The sequence below is a fragment of the Nesoenas mayeri genome (genome assembly GCF_963082525.1).
Source record: "Nesoenas mayeri genome assembly, chromosome: 4".
NCBI classification, from domain to species: Eukaryota; Metazoa; Chordata; class Aves; order Columbiformes; family Columbidae; genus Nesoenas; species Nesoenas mayeri.
In genome coordinates, this window is record NC_137540.1 from 28,386,085 (window position 1) to 28,405,797 (window position 19,713).

General features: G+C 41.1%; 1 protein-coding gene across 17 annotated transcripts in view; it reads left to right on the forward strand.

Annotated features, from left to right (window-relative positions):
- Positions 1-19,713, forward strand: part of ADGRL3 (adhesion G protein-coupled receptor L3) — a gene marked incomplete at its 3' end in the record, with an annotated part of 226,145 nt that overhangs the window by 22,814 nt on the left and 183,618 nt on the right. For 16 of the 17 annotated variants that reach the window (XM_080343264.1, XM_080343265.1, XM_080343267.1 and 13 more), the window contains exon 2: positions 14,153-14,366. In XM_080343264.1, the coding sequence (XP_080199390.1) occupies positions 14,153-14,366 (214 nt within the window). Of the gene's footprint in view, positions 1-14,152; positions 14,367-19,713 lie in introns of those variants that run through there. The other variant, XM_080343261.1, reaches the window with a different exon arrangement.

The following is a 19,713-nucleotide window of genomic DNA, read 5'->3' on the forward strand; positions in this document are numbered from 1 at the left end:
CTCATATCCCTTTATCCCTTTGTTTCAGAAGAAATCTCCATAGCAACCTCCCTGTTACAGGGAGAGGCAGCCTGTGAACGTGGCCAGGGTGTGTGCTTAGTTGCAGCTCTACCTTTGTGAATTCTGTTCCTGAAGTAACTGTTGGGTTTGTGGTATTATCTGGAAGTACAGTGATGCCAATGAGATCTGCAGTAGGCAAGAATTACAGCAGTAGTGGTTGGAAGGGACCTCAGGAGATCTGTAGTCCAGCTTTCCCACTCGTAGCAGGACTGTTGCCAACTGTACATCAACACGAGAGTGTGATTAAAAGGAGAAGAGAAAACCGCTGTCACCATTGAACTAAATGAAAGAGCTGTGTGCAGGATCTCAAAACACATGACAAAACTTTCATTCTGAACAGAAATTGCTTGGAGGAGATGGGCGATAGACATAAGTCTGTGTGCAGACCTACCTGGAGGACAAAGATAAGAAAGCAACCATAAAATTTGCTTCCCAACTGATGTGAGAACAAGTGACTCCGAGGTGTGACTGAGAAGCTGTTGCTGGGAATGCTGCCCAAGGCTGCCCAGGGTTTGTTGGTGTCCTTACATTGGGCAGATCAATAGCCACTGCTTTTGCCCACAGCCAAGTTGTGGTAGAAAGCAGAGGTAACTCTATTAAATAGCTGACAACTCTGGCTCCAGCATGTAATTTCTGGCAACAGTAAAGAGTTCTTAGCAGTGAATCCACCTGGTGCACACAGAGGAGGATGAAAACCCTGTGAAGAGCTGAAAATCTAATGGAGAAGCAACCATGGGCTGCAGTGGACAGACCTATTTGTGTCTGTGCAGTGCTCAAGAAGGTTGCCAAACATTTGGCTGCCGTACTTGCAGCTACACTGCGAATCAACAGCCCGTTGGTTTTGCTCTGGGTTGCCAAGCCAGCTGCTGTGTAATCCCAGCCATGCTGATCAGTGGAACATACAATATGACCAAGCCTCGGTGAGAAACAGCGCGATCGCTCTGTGGCTTGCAGGCAGATGCAAGCGTGTTGGGATAACAAGCCCATGCAAGAGGAAAGGTTTCTGCCCGGAGGTCCGTGCAGCTGATATACAGCAGTACCACTTGTGGTGGCGCTCTGGTGTAATTCTGGGACAACACTGGAGAGTACCCTGGAGCAGAAGGACGGAGCACATATCTGGGCCTTGTCTGGCATTTGAACGTAATTCAGGGAAGCAATTGAAAGAGATGAATGTCTACAGGGCGAGGCGAGGATAAAAATAAAAAGAAGCCTCTTCTCTTGGCCTTGTCTCCTACTCCTTCCATCCACAATTCCTTTGTGGTTTCTGAAGCACAAGGCACCACTAATGCTGCTGCAGGAATCATTGTGCATCCCTTCAAACTGTCCTGGCCAGCTAAGGTTTTTGCTTGGGCTGAAAGGAAATGTTTCCTGGAGGTTCTGTTTATTTATTTTGCATAGCTGCTTTAAATTGCATTTAGAGAAATAGAGAAATATCTTTGCAAGGTGTTTGTTTTGTTTGGAAGATATTTCAATGAAGAAGTGTTGGCTGGTGTTTTAAAAGGGGAGAGAGAGAAATATTGTTTGACTGTAACTTTCCAGTTCTGGTGTGCTTTACAAATTGCTTTGTTCATTGTAAATCTGGGTGAATATCACATTTGATTAAAACAACTGCTGCAAACTTCTGCCCATGGCTTTCAAGTTAAGTGAAGTTGTGGCACCTCATTATTTAATTCTACTAATAAAGAGTGTTATTTTAGTTTTATTGTGTCCTTGTGTGGCACAAGATACATAGAAACAATGTGTTTACTAGATGCAGTGTGCTTAGCGTACATGTGTTCAACAGGGACAGTGTAAACATATTCACAAAACTAGGAATTGCTGTTCGACTTGGGGTCCTTCACTTAGAAATGGGACAATGAATGAAGAAAATCCGCTTCAAGTTGGCGCAATGTTGTGCGTTACAGCCAGGTTTTTAAGATATTATCTCCCACTTTTAGATGGATTATTTAATTCTAGTCAGTTCAGTGAATTAAACTTTTTCGCTTCACCTCACTTAACTCTATGTGCAGAAAGGCCTAAGCAATTGATATGACTTTTGCTTTTTGCCACTGTTGTTTTCTCAGGCGTGGTTTTGATTACTGTTGTCTCTGTTGCAGTTATTTGTTCTTCTCCAAAAAGGGGTCAGGAAGCTCCTATATATGTATTAATTTGTCCTCATATACATCATTTAACAAAAACAAAAGAAAACAAAAAACCCAACAATAACAACAACAAACCTCGAACAATCAAACCAAACCAAAAACCAACAACAAACAAAAACCCACAGAAGAAGCTGAGAGAGAAGCAGAGGTTCCCCCATCACAGAATTTTCTCTCCAAGGCAGAGTTCTCATCCATTTCTTAACATGCATTAGAAGCAGAAAAGCAATATATTACTTTGAATTTACTGTGGAAGTAGCTGGTTTTGTGATTACAGGAGAGTCATCTCACTGAGCAGCTGAAGAACTGGTTGATGCTTGCAGGACTGCATCTCTGCCACTTCTGTGCTCGGCTTTTGGCATAAAGCCGGACTTGCCTAAGGACAGCGTCTCACTATCCTGGTGAGACACACAAGTGCTATTGCGTGTCAATCTGTAAGTTAATAATGCAGGATTTTTCACCAAAGTAACAAGTTGAGACTCTTTTACACAACCCCTCTATTCTGTCTTTAGCAGTAAACAAGCATTTTAGGTTTGATTTGTGTGACAATATTATGATGTGCCCATCTCCTTGACATGTTCTCTGCAGCCAATTGGCAGTTGTCTTCTCCCTGCCTGGTGCTATTAGTATTCAGATCCAAGTGAGCAGTTTAGTTCTCTTTCTCCTGGGCAACTGCAGGAGTCAATCACCACTCCTTGATGTGAATGGTAATGAGGGCAGAGAAATTGTTCCTTGATTCCCTGAAAAAGAGCCCAAGAGGGTGCTTTGATATGAGAGAAACCCTGCCCAGAGAGAGATCTGCAAGGTTTGGGAGTCGTGATTTGGAGGAATGCCGGCAGCCTAAGTGTTTTGGCAATAATGAAGAGTGAAAGATAAGCAGGCAGGCCTGCTGGATAATTTTACATTAATAATGGTGACTTATAAATGCCACTGCAAGAAAAGTGACACCACTGTAGAGTCAGACTGTCATTAAAATATCTGGCTGTGTAGAGGGGCTACGCTGGTGGTAAATAGGTTATTGACTTTCAGCTCCTATTTTGACTAAAACTCCATATAGGGTGTAAGCACTCCAGCAAATCCCAGTGCTGCAGGTGGTAATGTACTCTGTAAATCAATATTATATTAGTAATAAAAATGACCAAAGCATGCATCCGTCAAGGATTCATATTATAAATTTGTTTAGGTTATATACCATGTGTATTGATTGATGCTGTTTAAAGATGAAGTATGTCTTACAAGCACAGTGCTTATATATGTAGCTGCCTACATTTAAAATCCATTTATTTTTAATATGAAGATTAATTTAAATAAGATGGAGAACTGTGTTTTAATAGAAGTCAGTATTTTATATTGTAAAACACTATGGGAATGTAAGTATGCGAAGAAGCCACAAGTAGATGTCTGACATTGCTGAAACTTAAATGTGGGACCTGAACAAAAGAATAAGCAATATACATGGCAGTTGCTCTTTGCAGCTCCACCCTTCAAGGTAGCTTAAGTTTTTCTTGGCTTTGATTTGCTACTGTAGGGTGTGCACCTCAAGGGCTTTACACCAAGACACCAGCTAATAGGCATTGCACCATTATAATAATTTATTAGATAACCATATTGAAAGGCTGGATTAAAAAAAAAAAAAAACCCAAAGCAGACAAAACTACTAAAAAGATAGTGCCATACCTAAACATATCCATCTTCCTGAACTTAATCTGGCTTTACTGGTCCAGGGCCTAGTTTGTCTTCAGTGATGCAGAAGCACCTTCCATAACGATGGATGGTTGAGAAAACAATTTGCATGCCATTGCTACAGGCTTTATGTCTCACTGCAGCAAATAAAAACTGTTTTAGATTACACAGATTATAGTTCATTATGAAAACAAAGCAAGCCTCTGACTGAAATGCCATCTGTTTGTTTGCATTAAGCAATTTCCTTCCTCCTCCTTGCTGTCTTTTATTCCTAGGAATTAAAAGAATCTGTCCTGGAACATTTTTGTCCATTCATGGCCATTAGATAAAGGCAAAATACAAACCATCTTTGCATGGATGAGCACAGCAGGTAACTTCTGCATAAAAGCTGACAATTTTTTCTTGCTACGATAATAAATTCAATAGGTTCCATGCTGCCAAATGTCCCTCTCTCTTCCTGTTTTCTTTCTCCCAGTTCTTCATAGATCTTTAAAATACAAAGAGACTCCTATGATCAACAAGCCAGACTGTTGGCACAATGGAGATCTCACCCAGTAATTTGTGAATTACACTCTCGTATCGTCTGAGCTGTCACGTATCTTCCAGAAAAATACTCGATCAGGATTTAGGGACTTCAGCTGATAAGGAATACATCATATACCTAAGTAAACTGTTCCACAGTAAATTACTCACACTGTTAAAAATAGGTACCTTATTTTTAGCCTGAATTTGTCTAGCTTCAGCTTCCAGTTCTTGCATCTCACTTGCCTTTTTCTGCTAGATTGAAGAGCTTCCTGTTGTAAGAAATATCTTCTTTCCGTAGATACCTGCAGACTACAGTGGTCTTTTAAAGCAACTTTGTTGTCTAACTTGTAAAACCGTTTTTCCAGACTCTGCTTGATTTTTATTTTAAAAATCTTCTTAACCTCTTTTGCAATCCCCTTCAAACTTTCTGACAATCTTTTTGAAGTACAGACACCACAACATGTGTGTTCTAGTAATGGACTCATTAATACTGTATGCAGGGCTATTTCATCTTCCCACTTGTGCTTGCTATTCACCTCCTAACAGTCGCAGAGCTCATGTTTGCCCTTTGAGGCAGCAAGTAGTGTTGAAATCCTTATCAGTTATAAGAACAGGCTCATTTTGGAGGATGTGGTCTCGCATACTGAGCGCTTTTTGTATTCCTCCTGGGCTTGGATTTGTTTGTGCTCAAGCAGGGGCTGCTTAGATGGCGGATAGATCAATCTGCAAAACCGACAAGGTCCCTGTCATTACTTAACATTTCATCATTTTTTATGCCAACTGCGAATTTAGCAAGCTTGGAGTTTATTTCAGATCATCAAGAAGTGTGTTGAATAATACTGCACTGATGAGGTTCTTGCTGAACTTCCATAAGTGCTTCTGCTGGGATGACAATTCTACTTTTATATTCACTTTTTGAGAAACTAATGCATTTTTTTTCTGTGTGCAATTGTAGTTATGTTCTGGTTTTATACCCTTTATTTTGTTGATGGGGTTTGGTTGGTTGGTTGATTGGTTAGTTGTGTTTGTTTGTTTGTTTTCCCAGCAGCAATGTGCCAGTGCCCCAGATTTAACTAAAAACCCGCAAGGGGTTCCCAGGAGAGTTGTGGGTTTTCCCAAACTCCTAGGTAGACATTATCTAATTCTGCAGAATGAAAACCATTGGACTGTTGGCTGTTACATCTTTTCTAATATCTGATAGAACAATAAGCACCTTTTTCTCCTTGTGAATTATGAATACATCAGTTTGCTTCTTCCCAAATGCATATTGGAGTTAGTTACTGGATATCTGTAGGGGGGTGATTTTGTGTTTGATAACTGGTCATCTTTGACCCATACACCCCACTTCTTAAAAACACACTGCTGCTGCTTTAAAACTTTTGCAAGCATTGGGGTTTTTTTTTCTCTTATGGTCCACAGTTTTTTCATTTATACTTTGAGATTTTCTTACTGCATGCTTGTGTTTCCAAACTGTAATTTGTACTTGTTAACTACATTTCTGCCTTTGTCTTCTTTTTTTTTTTTTTTTCTAAGTGGGTGTAGACTGTGTAACAAAAGCAGCTTTTTCTCACAATTGCAGAGTTGCGGATTTTGTCATCTGGAAGTGGATTTCTCAGTTTACTGTCCACATTTTTAAGTTTCAATCTTTATTTCTGTTTAATTTTGTGTGAAATATTTTCATCTGTGAGGAGCTATCCTGGTTAAAAGTCCCTGGTATGTATGTTACCAGTCAGGACTGGAATCTTATTTTACTTTCCGAGTTAAGTTGCTCATAGGCATCTGTTTGGTTTTGTGTGTGAGTTGTTTGTTTTGGTATGGGTTGTTTGGGGTTTTTTGTGGGTCTTGTTTTGATGTCAATACTTTGAGTTTGCCTGTGTGGTAAGACCACCACCCAAAATCAATAAGGGCAAATACTGCAGTACATCAAAAATTACTTTATTTTTTTAGAGAGGACAGGTTCAACAACAGACTTGTTCAGTCAACTTTGGTATTTCGTCCAGGTAATTTCCCCAGCCCCTGCAAAAAACAGTTTTTTAACCCTGGAAAGTGTACAAGGTGCTTTATTACAGTATCATAGAAGAACTGTAACAAGAAAAATCTGGTATCTTTTATAAAGATTTTCTGTCGTGCTCCAAAAGCAGCAATAGAAGGTTTTCCTCCAGTATAAACCGGTCATCTTTGACCCATACACCCCACTTCTTAAAAACACACCGTTGCTGCTTTAAAACTTTTGCAAGCATTGGGTTTTTTTTTTTCTCTTATGGTCCTCAGTTTTTTCATTTATACTTTGCTGTTTATACAGCAAACACAAGGGGATGGAAATATGCAATAATTTTGTTCTTAGAAAAGGCAGAGAGTTCTTGATGCAAAGTATAAGTAACTAAGTAACTGGAAGAACAATGCTTGAAAGAGGCGCAGAAGGAAATAAGTACAGGAAAAAGTGCTTAAAATGGATCCTTTGGTAGATAAAAGTCTGTTTCTATTGGGGGGGGAATAGGGAGATAGGAAACCCTGTTCCATCCATCATGGCTATTTGCAGAGTTTTTTCCCTGTTTAACTAGTACCAGGTTCTTTTTTTTTTTTTTTACCGAGTACATAATCCCTGTGGTTATTTATACTTGTTATTACTGCCTTTTAAAATGTTTTTTTGGAGTATCGCTAACCACATTTGAAGACTTAAACAGTAACTTGTACCCTGGTGTCCTCTGGTTACTTTAAACTGAACTTGTGGGGTGCGAAGGGCAGGATTTGAGGTATTTATTGCCAATAAAAATGCTGTAAGGTGAAGCATCGTCTGGAGTTAATGTAATTCCTTAGTTCTAACATTTTGCTGTTTTCCACCAAGAAAGGGGTATCTGCAGGCAAAAAAAATATGTGATTTCCCTGAAAATCTGTTTTTACATGAAATATATTTCCACCTGGCACAAGCATGCGCATTTCAGTACATTTCCTACATTTAATATGCCTGTTGTGCTTTATTTTGGGGGGAAGTAAATAAAGTCAGGCACTGTTCAGATCACTGTCCAGACCTTGCTGATAAGCACCCACTGGTTTCTAAAAAAAAAAAAATCAGTGGCCTTTGGAGTATGCCGAGTAAGGGACCCCAAATTTCATTTTACCTTTTGGAAAAATATGCTTTCTGTTTTGCCCGTTACATATATATCATGCATTTTGTAGACACATATTGGTGCATATCAAAAAATATCATAGACTGCAATTCTGGGAGGAGCCGAGATCTTAAAGCAGTCTCAGGCTTCTTTATAAAACTTTCAGAGAGTTATAGTGAGTGTAAAGAACAAATTCTCTGTTATTTATGGCAGAGACTCAAAGGAGCTGTGATGTCTAAAACACCAAGGAAAAACACAGTTATGGGTAAACTGCAGATTGTTAAATAAATATTACTTCCTGAAGAAGGCTAGTCTTCAAGGCCTGGGTAATTTCGTGTAAGATTAAGTCTGAAGGAGTCATTCTTGGCCTTTGGTGATGTAAAGCAATTGATTTAAATGATAAATATGAGGCCTCAATTTTTTATACAGGTATTTGGATGACAGGCTCTAATACTGAAGGCACAAAATCTTCTCTTTTGCCTACCTGCCTTTTTCTCTGGACAGTTGTTCAAATTTCAACACAGTTCTCCTTTCCATGCAATCTAAACTTAAAAAGAGATTTTCTGCTCTGGTAAATAAGTTCATAAATGGCACAAAGTAATCCTCACTCTGCTGTTCATCATTTCTTTAATAATGCAGATATTTCTACAAAAGCTTTAATGTTCCCCTTCAGAGGTTATTCAGGGAACTGTAAATCAAAATTAAACTTCGAGGAAGTGTTATTGGGTAGGAATCTATTACTTGTAGTCACTCTGCTCTTTAGCACAGTTAAGACATACCTTAAAAAGCTCTGCTGGTAACAAGGAAAGTTATTCCAGATTTGCATTATTTGAGCAAGAGTAAGCATGTAAGCTGATGTTTTTAATTGAAACAATAATAAATTGTAATACTAAATTAAGCTATGATTTAATATGAAATCCAAAAATGGTAAACAGATTCTTTTTCCTTAAAGTTCTTAGGCTGAAGCCTCAATACTTACTTAATCTGTCTCTGTGAGCATACCAGCTATGGTGGTTTATAAAAGTTTTCATCTGAGATGAAAAAATTAACCTTACTAATGGCTAACATAAAAAGCTACAGCAGAGTAATTTAAAGTGGGGTGAATTTTGTTATTACTCAAATTCAACTCACTTCACATTAATTTTTTGCCGCATTAAATTTGAGACTTCAAGTTTGTTCAGCAATGTCAAAGTCAAAGCTTCCCTGGGATTTTTTGGAGACAGTTCAGTGTCTCATCTAACAACAGTGACTTTTGAGTTGGGTAAGTAAGAAATGATGTGTTTTTCCTTTCTGAAGGCCCCGGAGCGATTTGTGGAATGTGGACTTGTTAAAAGGATCAGTCCTTGTGGCACAGGGCCTAACATTTCGCTGAGAACAGAAACATCTTGATGTTACAGATCGGGATCTGAACCTCTGATCTGTTAGGCTGGACAGCAAGTTTAGCGTAAGGGTTGGATATACATCGTATGCGCTGAGTGCTTGCAACTGAATTCACGTGAAGGAAGCTTATTAATTTAAACATATCCAAATATCTTCTTGTGCATGCCTTTTCTTACAAATGAGATGAACCACTGCAAGGGAAAAGATACTTGGGAATAGCTTTTTCTCGTGATGGGGCCTAAATATTAATGTACTTCCATTCAAACTTCCCCTTGGAGACAGTGTTTCATTTGTCTGTTGTTCTCAACTTGTTGCTTCTGCTTTAATTAAATTCATGTGACATTTAGCTCAGGCTGCGACTGTGCTTCTGACTTCCAATTTGAAGGTAGGTTGTCATGTATTGTGGAAAAGCATGTTAAATTCAGCCTTCCTTCAAAAAAATCTTTTGCTCCCTCTCTGTGACCTTAGCTAACATTTTGTGAGCTGATTCAACTCCACAGCCCAGCAGAAACCTCTCTTCTGTGTGTTCTCCCCCTGCCCCGTCCCGCCCCCCCTGCAACTGGTTTCGTTTCTTAGTGGGCTACTAAGTCATTCTCTTTTATTCAGGGGTTTGTGGTTGGCCGTTTGCTGCATAATAGGGACTGCTGCTTCTGGTGTAGGTGCCCAAAGGAAAGTGGCAAATTGTTCTTGATATCTTGTATAAAAAAAGAAAGCCCAAGATAGCTTGGGGATGGGGTTCACATTGGGAAACCTAGGCTGAAGCCACATTCTTCACTTTCTGAGGATTACATCTAGGTCTTCTTTTCCTTTCCTTAGCAGATTTTGGAGTGCTTAATAATTTTTCTAGATAAGTCAGCAGTCAACTGAGGCACAGAGGGGACAACCAGCACTATCCAGCTCCAGCCTCACGCTGCCAATGGAGGATTTTTAAAGCTTGTCAGAACTAGATTAATATTTGTGAACAATGAAAATATTGGGGAATTGTAAATTGGAGAAATATTTGCTGTCACTATCTTTATCCTGAGTTTTTGTTTGCTACTAGGAGTGTTCTTGAGATCAGAGGCCAGGTGTAAAGTGGATTAAGGAAAAGGGAGATAGGGAAGAAGCCCTGAGCTGTGTTTGCACACTGCAAATGAATGCAGTAATGAAACTTTATATCTTAATAGGAAAAGTGAGGCCTTGATTTAGAAATGCACTTAACCGTGTGCTTGTCTTCAGGAAGTGAGGGACTCATAAGGCCTATCGACTTGAAAAGCATCTCAGCCCTGTACCCATTCCTGCTTAGGCTTTGGATTAAGAGGGGGCTTTTACTATTTTCTGATTTGTTTTTTTTTTTTCCTTTCTGCAGCACCAAGGTGAACTGTGGGAATATTAAGTACTGTGAAATCATAAATGCAGAAGCGTTGCTCCATATTAGTAGGAAACGTCTTCTACTAGCATGTTTGGTTTACCTTTGGGGAACAGTAAGTCAGGTATCTAGCTGGGCAGACCAAATCCTGTGCAGAGTCTGTGAAAATAATTATCTCTACCCTTGCAGCTTTTGTTTTGCTGCCCTTAAATGTACACTGAGAGTTCACTCTGAAAATTCTGAGCCAGACCATCATTTTGCTGGGAAACTTGCTTATAAAACCTAATTTAAAACATCATCCCACACTATAAAAGTCTACTACCATCATGCCTCTAAATGTAAGAGAGCCTAACAAGGCTCCAGCAGCCAAGAGGACACATAATTTCAAGGCTCTTTCAAGATTTGATTAAGAACACAGTGGTAGCTACAAGCCCATGCCCTGCAGGCATGACAAGAGGCTATTATGTTTGGAGGTCAAAAGCGAGGGGGAGAAAAAGCACCAGATTTTGATGATTTACTTAATTTTCCAGCTCCTGAAATTAGCAGAGACAAAGAAGTTCTAAATAACTGTTTCACGCTGCAGCTTTGCCCTGCATAGGCTTAGGAGGATGGGTTTTCCACCAAATGGCTCTGTTAGAAGAACTCCAGCTGGCACAGGTTGAAATGTTAAAAAGAGCATTTTTCAAAATCTTTTTAAGTTCTGCTGTCTGTATTTAGATTGATGGCTGCACGTTGGATCCTGGAAAAAGGCACCTGTTTTCCAGAGTTGTGAGCAGCCACCAGCTTCTCTTGACTTCAAGCCAACCATGAGGTCACTTATTTTGGAGATTAAATAAGGAGCTCAGTGAGAGACCATGAAGATAGGGAGCTGCTCAAAGGAGAGAGAAGTGTATTAACGAATTAACACAATCGTGCTGTGTATTTCACAGATGGGCTTTGGCATATCTTATTTCACAGCAAAAAGATGCTTTGCTCCTCACAGGAAAACCGGTAAAAACGTTTAAGAAATATTATCATACAGGGTTGCAACATCAAGAAATGCACTTATAAGGAGATAAACAGCCGACCTCTAATGTCCCTTTGGAGTATCTATTGCAGATATCAGGGCAGAAAAAAAACATGCAGTTGGAGCATGGTAGGGTGGAAAACATGCACCGTTATGTTCTCCTATTGTATTGTATTACAATATTCATTTATTCGTCGTTTCTGATCCAAACACAGTTTGTCCCGGGTGTTGCATTTCTCTTAAACCATATATCCAGAAAATAATTACTGGCTCTGCGATATCACAGTGACATGTCTGTAGGTGGAAGCTGCTCTTCAAAAGGTGAATTTTAGTAAACAGAAAACCACATATAGAAATATTTGCTCCTGTCCAGATGTTCTTTAATGGAGAGATATTTTGGGGGAAGAGTTGTTTGTTTTGAGTTTTTTTTGAGGTACCAGAGACTGACATACGTGCAATTTTAGTAGATCGATGCTGTAAAGTCTCATGTGCAGGAGAGATGCCCAAGATACAAGAAATGTGCTTTCATACCTGGTACAGAAACATGTTTAACAGCTTTTTCTTAATCTCTGTATTTCCATATTAACTGTGAAATCCTTCCCCAGAAACCTGAAGTACTGCATCATCACTGGTGATAGATTAGGATGCTATCTTTGCTGTCAGATAAACTTCTCTTTTAATGAAACCATATTGCTGGTAGCAGCTCCTGTTCTCTTACTTCTAGCAAAACATGATAGTTAAGATCAGCTGCATATTTGAGGATTGCCATTTGACAAATATACCAGGTTTGTATGAGTGAATTCCTAGTTATGTGATTTTAAAGCAGGGTTTTCCTCAGCCATCATGTTTAATATCTGCTTTCTTTGACAATATAAGTAGTTGCTGCAAAACCTGCATGAAATTAACAGCAAAAATATAATTTCTGAAGTATGTGGGTCAGAGATTTGAGTTTTGTTTTCTCTAGTGGGAACTGTAAGATGTAAAGTAGCATTGGCAAGTGTCTTTGCAGTTAGTCAGCAGTAGCCTCTTGGAGAAAAGGATCCAAATTGCCCAAGAATGAGGCCAAACTGTAGCCCTAAAAAGCTCCTTTTGACTGTATACCTCATTTTACCATTTTCTTGGCATTTAATCAGAGTTCTCCAGGTATGGGGTAGGAGGAGGGAGGAGAGCACTTTGCCTCGGTGTTCTGCCAAAAGCTTCTAGAAACCTTCAACTAAATGTCTCTGCCTTCTCATCCCATCTTTCCTCTGCTCACCTTGTCATTCATTAGTGACGTGAACAAGGTTTTGTGTCTTGAGGGTTTGCGCTTGTTCTTCTGTACCAGGAGGAAGAGTTTGGCATTACTCAAATATACAGTACAATAGGAGCTCAGGGGAAACTGTTTCTCCCATCACAGGGATGCGGTGCATCATACGTGATCCAAACCCTGAAGCTACGCTAATTGGAGAACCTATTATTCAAGAATAAACGTGTGTCTGTCTTGGGAGTTTGGCAATTAAACCATAACTCTGGCACATCAGTAAGAATCTGATATTAGAGTACGCCCTGTAAATTTACAGAAATGGGAATGTTTCTCTGTCCAAGACAAGACAACAGCACCTTGAAAGGGATTTTTGGTTTTTGGAAGGGCATTTTGGTGTTTTTGTAATGGAGTCAGTGAGGAAAGTGAGTGGTTTGAAGGTGTGTGGTATTGGATGGGCCCTGGATCTCTTAGAAGGTTAAATCTTTTGTGACCATCACATAGATATAAAATTAGCTTTTCTATGTTGAGTTTTATGGCTGGAACTCAAATAAAATTAAGTCTGTGGTATGGGTGAGTTTTCCTTCTCATGGAATAAGGAAGGGAAGGGTTTGGCTTTTATTTCAGCTCATGGCTGGTGCGCTCAGTTGGAAAACAAGTATTTGATTCGTAGTTTCACCATGGATTCCCCATAGAATCTTCTGGAAGCTGCAGAACCCTTCTGTGGCTGAAAGGAGAATGACAATGCATAGCTACTTCTCATGGGTATTTGGGGGATTAATTCATTCCTGTTTGTCAAGCTGTTGTAGATCTTTCGATCAAAGAGGTTGTAGAGACGGAAAATATTATTGCTTGTTGTCATGCAAGTTTGTTTACTAGTACTTTAGGGCTTTGTTTTCAAAGCATCTCAAAGCGTGTTTCTTTTTTTCTTTTGCAAACTGTAGCCTGGATTTCTTTTAAAACAGGTAAGATATATGAGGGTTCTTCTTTAAATTAGTTTCCTGGGTACGTGCCAGTATTGAACATCCAGGCAGATGTGATGCAAAGCTGAGACTGAATTTGAATCACCCAGTTTCACATATATTGGCCTTTCCATGGAAAATAATAGCATGGAAGGGCCCAAAATTCAGGATGATTGCCAGAATCCCCAGGCCAGCCTCTGGCATGCTGTGGGCTACAGCAAAAGCCATGAGGCACATGTTTTCTAAGGGCCAGGAGCTATGCAGATGTTTTTACATCTGCAGCAGGACAAATGCAATCTCAGTGAGCAGATGGATTGCTTGTCATCAGAAAATTTCCCCCAGTTGCTAGGGTACAACACAGTGCTATAATTTTATGTATCAAAGCCAAGTAGCTTTTTACCTAGTAAGCAGAAATCATAACAGCGTAGTTGCTATTTACCCCTTTCAATAGGGGATTTCTAAAGCCCTAGATAAAAGGGATCGTTGGCTTAGTTTTGAGATGAGAAAATCAAGTCACTGAGAAGTGACTTCCCCCGGCAGCCAGCAAGTTGAGGATCGAACCCTACTTCTGGAAACCGCCTCTTGATACTGAAACTATCTAGAGCATATGGCTAAAACCTGCTGCTAAGTGTCATTCTGCTTTTAATCCCAGCCTGAGTGCAGAAGGTAAATGTTTGCTGTGTTTCTGTGTTAATCTTTGCAGCTTTCAGCCGTGCCCCGGTGCCCATGGCTGTGGTCCGACGGGAGCTGTCCTGTGAGAGTTACCCCATCGAGCTGCGCTGCCCGGGAACAGATGTGATCATGATCGAAAGTGCCAACTACGGGAGGACCGATGACAAAATCTGTGACTCTGATCCTGCTCAGATGGAGAATATCCGCTGTTATCTGCCAGATGCCTATAAGATTATGACTCAAAGGTACAGTGTTTAATATTCTTTGTTTGCTGGCTGCTGTTTTGTTTTAATCCGGTGCGTACACACCAGTTTGTGTGTATGTTTGCATGAGAAAATGCAGGTACTTAGTCTGCGTGTATGTGCACAGAATTACAGCTATCATAGCTAAACCGTGGGTTTAACAGAGCTGGGTTAGCATCACACAATACAAATACCATTTGCTGTAAGTACTACTAGTCAGCCATCTTGATACCTGCTGTGTCTGAGTTTTATCTCTGAAGTACCTAAATATCAAGGCTCTTAATGAACATATAAGCAAAGTCTTTATTAAATGCACCTTTCCTCTCTTTTGCACTGTGTTCATACAGGTGCCCAGTAATATCCTTTAAACAATGAATTCTTTGTGCCCTTTTTTGTGTGTGCGTGAATTTTTTTTCATTTTTCAAACTACAAAGAAAAATCCACAACCCCCCTGGGCAGCCTGTTCCAGTGTTCTGTTACCCTCACTGTGAAGAAGTTTCTTCTCAAATTTAAGTGGGACCTCCTGTGTTACAGTTTGGTCCCATTAGCCCTTGTCCTACAGTTGGTTGTCACCAAGAAGAGCCTGACTCCATTCTCCTGACACTCACCCTTTATATATTTATAAATATTAATGAGGTCACCCCTAAGTCTCCTCTTCTCCAAACTCAAGAGACCCAGCTCCCTCAGCCTTTCCTCATAAGGGAGATGCTTCACTCCCTTAATCATCTTCATTGCCCTGTGCTGGACGCTCTCCAGCAGTTCCCTGTCCTTCTTGAACTGAGGGGCCCAGAACTGGACACAATATTCCAGATGCAGTCTCACCAGGGCAGAGTAGAGGGGGAGGGGGACATCTCTTGACCTACTAACCACCCCCCTTCTAATCCGCCCCAGGATGCCATTGGACTTCCTGACCACAAGGGTACAGTGCTGGCTCTTGGTCATCCTGCTGTCCACCAGGACCCTCAGGTCTCTTTCCCCTACACTGCTCTCTAATAGGTTATTCCCCAACTTATACTGGAACCTGGGGTTGTTCCTGCCCAGATGCAAGACTCTACACTTGCCCTTGTTCTATTTCATTAAATTTTTTCCCTGCCCAACTCTCCAGCCTGTCCAGGTCTCGCTGGATGGCGGCACAGCCTTCTGGTGTGTCAGCCACTCCTCCCAGCTTGGTGTCATCAGCAAACTTGCTGATAGTACACTCTATTCCCTCATCCAAGTTGTTGATGAATATATTGAATAATACAGACCCCACTACTGACCCCTGAGGCACTCTACTAGATACAGGCCTCCAACTAGACTCTGCCCCATTGACCACGACTCTCTGGCTTCTTTCCTTCAGCCAGTTCACAGTCCACCTCACTACCCAATTGTCCAGACCGCACTCCCTCAGTTTAGCTGTGAGGATGCTGTGGGAGACTGTGTCAAATGCTTTACTGAAGTCAAGGTAGACCACATCCACTGCTCTGCCATCATCTCGCCACCTCGTTATGTCCTCATAAAAGTCTATGAGGTTGGTCAAACATGACTTCCCCTTGGTGAAGCCATGCTGATTGCCCCTAATTAGATGGCACCAAGGATAAGTTGTTCCATCACTTTCCCAAAGATGGAGGTGAGGCTGACTGGTCTATAGTTACCTGGGTCCTCCTTCTTGCCCTTTTTAAACACTGGAGTGACATTTCCTTTCCTCCAGTCCTCAGGCACCTCTCCCGTTTCCCAAGACTTGGTGAAGATGATGGAGAGTGGTCTAGCAATCACCTCAGCCAGCTCCCTCAGCACCTGTGGGTGCATTCCATCCGGACCCATGGATTTATGGATATCCAGATTGCTGAACTGCTCCCTAACCCAGTCCTCATCAACTGAGGCAAACTCCTCCATTGTCCTGCCCTCCTCTGGGGCTTCAGGGGTACAGGGCTCCTCAGGACAGCATCCGGCAGAGTAGACAGAGACAAAGAAGGCATTCAGTAACTCTGCTTCCTCTATATCTTCTGTCATCAGGGCACCCACTTTGTTCATCAGTGGGTCTACATTGCCTCTGGTGTTAGTTTTATCTGCAATGTACTTGAAGAAGCTCTTCCTGTTGTCTTTGACCCCTCTGGCGAGGTTTAATTCTAAGGATGCCTTGGCTTTCCTAATTGCCTCCCTACATCCTCTGACAACCGCCTTATATTCTTCCCAAATGGCCAGCTCCTCCTTCCATGATCTATAAACTTTCCTCTTCCACTTGAGCTTACCCAGCAGTTCCCTGTTTAACCATGCAGGTCTCCTGGCTCCCTTCCTTGACTTCCTATGTGTCGGGATGCTCTGATCTTGAGTCTGGTAGAAGCAGTCCCTGAACACTAACCAACTGTCTTGGGCCCCTTCACCTTCAAGTATCCTGTCCCATGGGATTTCCCCTAGCAATTGTTTGAAAAGGCCAAAGTTTGCCCTGCTGAAGTCCAGGGTTGTGATTCTGCTTGGTATTCTGTTCCTGCCACATGAGATCCTGAACTCCACCATTCCATGGTCGCTGCAACCAAGGCAGCCCTCAACCAGACTTCAGCAAGACCCTCCTTGTTAGTGAGGATGAGATCCAGCAGTGCACCTCTCCTAGTCGGCTCCTCCACCATTTGCGTAAGAAAGTTATCGTCAGTGCACTGGAGGAACCTCTTGGATTGTGGCTGACTGGTAGAGTAGTCCTTCCAGCAAACATCAGGGAAGTTAAAATCCCCCATAGCAACCAGGGCCTGTGACTGTGAGGCTGCTCTCAGCTGTCTATATAAGGCTTCATCAACTTCTTCACCCTGGTCTGGTGGTCTGTAATAGACACCCACAACAGTATCACCCCTGCCAACCTGCCCCTTAATTCTCACCCATAGACTCTTAATTTGCTCCTCATCCGTGCCTGAACAGTACTCAATACATAGTAGTTGCTCTCTCATGTAAAGAACAACTCCACCACCATGCCTGGCTGGCCTGAAAAGGACATAGCCATCCATGACCACATTCCAGTCCTGTGATCTGTCCCACCATGTCTCTGTAATTGTCACCAGGTCATAATCTCCTGCCTGAACACAGGTTTCTAACTCCTCCTGCTTATTCCCCATGCTGCGTGCACTGGTGTACAGGCATTTCGGGGAGCAAGCTGAGCACACCGATTCTACCCTAAGGGTATGGGAAGCCTCCCAGTCTTCATCAACTCTAGAGTGCTGCCCCACTGATGCAAGCCCAGCTACAATCCCATCTTCCCATCTGAATTTCCAGTCAAGGACTCCCATGCACATTGGTTTTGTAGAATACTTGCTGAACGTCTGTATAATACCCATTGCTCTTCAGTGTGACTGCTGTATCTGGAAATGGTAACTGAGGTACATGTCATGATGTAGACAGACTACTGTATCGCAGAGCCAGGGCCTAATAGTTTATTCTAACCTAGAGATATTCTGGCTATAGAAATCCTTTAACTGTTGCTGAATTTGTCAGAGTGTTTTCTGTGTTGTGGGAGGGATTTGGAAGTTACAGCTCTTGACATATAATCATATTCAGTATGTTTTTCCTAATAACTACATGTTGAATAATTATTCAGTACATTTGACTGTTAACTGAACAGTAACAGAAATCAGTATTTTGGGATATTAATACCAATATTGACATTTTGCACTAAAAATGGGGTTGCATGAGCAAAAGGAAAGCAAGTGTGGGTTTCATCTATAATTCGATGTGCTAATGGCTATTTTTAAGCTCTCTTTGGAATGCCCTTATTGCTGTCTATGGGTCCCATAAGGCCATTTAAGTTGATCCTCCTTGCATAGCTGGTTGAAGTCCCATTTGCAGAATAATGGCAAGTAAGTTTTCAAGACAAGCGGCAAGAGTAACAACATGCCATCAGCAAGTCCCTTGGATTTTTGGCATGGTTTTAGTGGAATTACTCTGATACTCCTGTTCAGGTTGTTAGTGGCTTTGAGGAGAAACCCTTAATGCTCTGCATATTGACAGAACAAAACAATGTCATCCCCTTTGTGGGCCTTTACAAAGTATTAGTATTTTTAGATATACATGTTGTAGCATTCTCCAGGCACCAGCTTCCTTGCCAAACGCCAAGCTCTGCAATCTTCTGCTTGGTCTGCAAGCCAGCAATAAATGTTTGGTCCCTTGGGTTAGGGAGGGCATGGAATCATCATCATCCCACGTGGGAAAAGCAAATTCTTGATGACTGAATATTAATATCTGTGGAGACTTGCCTGATGCTGTTTATCAGTGAAGGGTGGTGGCTCTTTCTGTTTAAGCCATTTGATGGTCCATTGTTTTGAAGAAGCATGCAATCATGTTATTAATTGGCTACTTCAGAGGTTCTTGAAAATAAATATAACTTGGTTTGAGTTTAAAAGGCTGCTTAAAAAGGGGGAAAATGCTCTACTTTGCATTTTCATGTCATTCTCATTTCTTTTTTTCACTTCCATTAATTCAAAGAGTTGAAACAATTTCAAAATAAACCCATTAAAAGGAAATATGCTCTTGAGATGCAAACCAGCCTGCCAGCTCACAACTGAGAGAACACCTTAGAGCTGAGGCTCTGAAAAAAGCAGTTTAAAAGGAAAATCCTGACAGTTGTGCCACTACCTATGTTTTTTTTTTTTTTTCACCCGAAAGCCTCTACCTGCAGAATTAATCAATTCAGCAGGATTTGGGTGGATTTGCAGATGAAGGCAGGTTTTAATACAATGAGCTCGTCTGTAAGTGCTGCGGGATGGGAAAGAAACTACTGGGAACTAAAAACCCTCGTGGCAGCACCACCCGCGTGATAATCGAAGCCGTCTGCATAAGGAAAAGAAAAACAATACTCTTATTATACATTGATTAATTATTGCCGTCATAAATGCACAGTCCCCTTGTAGGTTTTCTAATGAGTTTTCTAACAAGTTTTTAATCAGCAGCAGACTTAAACATGTTATGGGCAGGAAAAAAGTGTGTGTGAGGGAGACAGAGATGTTAGTATGTGAGCCCAGGCATGAGTGAGTATATTTATGGTAGATATTAGTGATTGCTCCCTCTCAAAAGAAAAGAAATAAAAAAAAAAGAAGAGCTAGCACATTCTTTTCTTCCGTATGTTTATTTAAATGAATTTTGCAGACGAATATGTGGGGTTATTTTGAAAGGGAAAGGCATAAATCTGATGGTGTGTTTATGGAACCCCTTGAGCAGAGGCAAGGCAAGGAGTTCTTACTGCAAGTGTTGCCCTGGAAAATCTCTCAAATATTCAGAGTATTGCTCTAAGAAAGTTTAAACAGGTTGTATGGCTTGTATGGAGCTATTTTATAGGAAATTAAAGTTCTGTGGCCTATTTTGTTTTTTAACTTGCCAACTCTTCCAGGAG